At 41.9% G+C, this 2,832-nt stretch overlaps 1 protein-coding gene across 1 annotated transcript in view; it reads left to right on the top strand.

Moving 5' to 3' along the window:
• The window catches only part of vstm2la (V-set and transmembrane domain containing 2 like a), a 56,920-nt gene that overhangs the window by 46,282 nt on the left and 7,806 nt on the right, over positions 1-2,832 (top strand). The window contains exon 2 of the mRNA XM_020612642.1: positions 2,230-2,399. Within this exon, the coding sequence (XP_020468298.1) occupies positions 2,230-2,399 (170 nt within the window). The remainder of the gene's footprint in view (positions 1-2,229; positions 2,400-2,832) is intronic.

Consider the following 2,832-nt stretch of genomic DNA (forward strand, 5'->3'; position numbering starts at 1 on the left):
ATCATAGAGAGAGAGAGATCTATCTGTTGAATGTCAAACTAAAGCCATCAGGCATTAGCTTAGCACAAACACTAAAAATGAGTAAATAGCAATTCTAGATCAGTCCCAATAAAATTCCATCCAATCCAAAGCCTTTTGTTTTTTGTACAAATAAAGTATGTAAATATAACATTTATACAGTGAGCTTTACACTGCTGGGAGGCTTTTTTTGAACCAGGATAGCTGTCCCAAGGGTTTATGCTTATGTTTCATATTTAGCATAAAGATGCAAGCTAAATAAATCCTGGGTAGAATCGTGTTTTGCTTTTTTTTTTCCATGGTGGCTTTAGAAACGTATTTCCTTTATAAATGTCCTTCTCAGTGCTGTTTATGTGCACTACACTCACACTTATTAGATGAACTACGATACCATAACTGACTTAAGTGATGGCTCAAATTAGAGACTTTCTCTAGCATGTGTAAGATTTCAGCAAGGAAATAAAGAAGGCATAGATATCATTTAAACAAATCTCTCAATTAGAGACTTTTTTTTTTCTTTTTTCTTTTTTTTGCAAGTTCCACAACAATATATGTTAACATTTAGGCCTCACTACCTGAAAGAACATGCCATACAGTCTACAGGACATCCAGTATAGAGTGCTGCAAGACTATAAAAGAGTTTTGTTACTGTAGGGTGGAAGCAGTAATGAGCCTTGATACATTTACACTGCTGTGAAGTATGATAAATTTACTGGGGGGTGCAGGACAAACACTGCAAATTCTGCCACAAAAAACTTGTTTTAATGCTTGTACTAAATGTTTTGTGCAATATACACTTGTTACAACAGGTAACTGACCTTATATACAGTATCTCTGTTCTTGATCTTTACATCCCCAGTAATGAGTTGTGTAAAGCATAAATAGTGATTCTGGTTGATGGATTTAAAAATAAATAAATAAAAATAATAATGCTTTTCTTCTGTCCATAAACACATACTCCTTTACAAGGCCAGGATAAGAAACCGCGGCCCCTGCTATTAGTTTTTAAGGTCCTTATTTGTTATTTTAAAGTCCACAGAGCTGCACTGCTACTGATTAAAGATTAAATCAGACATTTTTTTTTAACACTGTTGTACTGTGATGCTATGGTGTTTCTTAGTGGTAATGAATCAACAAGCTCATATCTAGAGTTGGGCGCTGAACGCCCAATGACAAAGATCAATACCGAAAAGGAGGACAGCACTCCTCTGGCATCATTTGTTCATACACTGCATGGACATTTTGGGCAATTGCCCTTCCCAAGTTTGCAAACCGGCAGTAGTGTTAGATCCAAGCACAGGCGAACTATATAACAATCATATCTCACATTACAGTCATACCAAGTAAGAGCTTGAAACTAGAGACAAACCACACAAGACACAGATTACAAAAATCTTACTACAAAAACCAGAACAAAATCATTATTTGTTCTTTAGACCAAAAAACCACACTCTGATCTGACCACCACCTAGAAAGCAGTGTACTGAAGCATCAAAAATTATCATTCTACTTGTTCACCCTGCACCCCAGCACAGAAAACCCAGCAAACGCTGGCCCTCAGAGGTATTACAACAGATCAGCATCGGCCAATAGACTCAACACACACAAGCAGCAAATGCAGCAGTTGAGCCCAACAAAATTATAAACATCTCAAACAGATCTGTACTGTACATTTTTAAAATGTTTAACCACTCAGCAAATTCTTTTCCTGCTCTTATTTGAAAGAAACAAACAAAACCAAATCAAAAATTACCTGCTCAGCAGAGATAGAGCCCCATGGCGTCACTTCTCAGCCTCTTGTTCTCTGTTGTTGCCGTCGTTCAAAAGCTGGCACCAATGTTAATTCTGGTTTTACTTCTTGCAGCATCCAACTTATTTTTAGTTGTAACTTTCTCAAATACAGTGTTACCCACCCAGATCTGCAGCCCTGAACCATAGTTGGGGACCTCCGGTTCATGGGTCAACTGCTTTAGCCCTGGCTCGTAGCCAGTAACTAGCCTTAGAAATCTGTGCTTTTCCGGCGGGGAGAAGTGAAGCAAGAGGGCAGCTAACATTGTTCAAAACACACAACATTTTTAGCTCATGAGGAAATGCTTCAAGAACTTAACATGCATGCAGTTTCACAGCTACTGCTCCATTTATGCTAAAAATTCTGCCATATTTTGTGTTAAGGAGCTGTTTGGTTAAGTGGCTCCTTCTGTGTCTGTCCAGCTGTGTTCACTGAGGTGCCTCATGATATGACTGCCCAGAGAGGTCAGGATGTGGAGATGGCCTGTTCCTTCAGAGGAGCAGGAACGCCCTCATATTCACTGGAGATCCAGTGGTGGTACATCAGAAACCATCTCGACTGGATGGACAGACAGCCCTGGACAACTAATGAAGTAAGTTCATAAGAGGAACACTGCTTTGGGGCAATCCCCGAACCCGGTGGTGGACACCGGAAGTAAGGGATGCCATCAAGCTGAAGAAGGAGTCCTTTCGAGCCTGGTTGGCTTGTGGGACTCCTGAGACAGCTGACAGGTACCGGCAGGGCAAGCGGGCTGCAGCCCAGGCGGTTGCGGAGGCAAAAACTCGGGTCTGGGAAGAGTTCGGTGAGGCCGTGGAGAAAGACTATCAGTCGGCCTCGAAGAGATTCTGGCAAACCGTCCAGCGCCTCAGGAGGGGGAAGCAGTGCCCTGCCAAAACTGTTTACAGTGGAGGTGGGCAGCTGTTGGCCTCAACTGGGGACATTGTCGGACGATGGAAGGAATACTTCGAGGATCTCCTCAATCCCGGCGCCATGTCTTCCGATGAGGAAGCAGAGGCTGAGGGCTC

The sequence above is a fragment of the Monopterus albus genome, unplaced genomic scaffold, assembly GCF_001952655.1.
Source record: "Monopterus albus unplaced genomic scaffold, M_albus_1.0 scaffold126.1, whole genome shotgun sequence".
Classification (NCBI taxonomy): domain Eukaryota; kingdom Metazoa; phylum Chordata; class Actinopteri; order Synbranchiformes; family Synbranchidae; genus Monopterus; species Monopterus albus.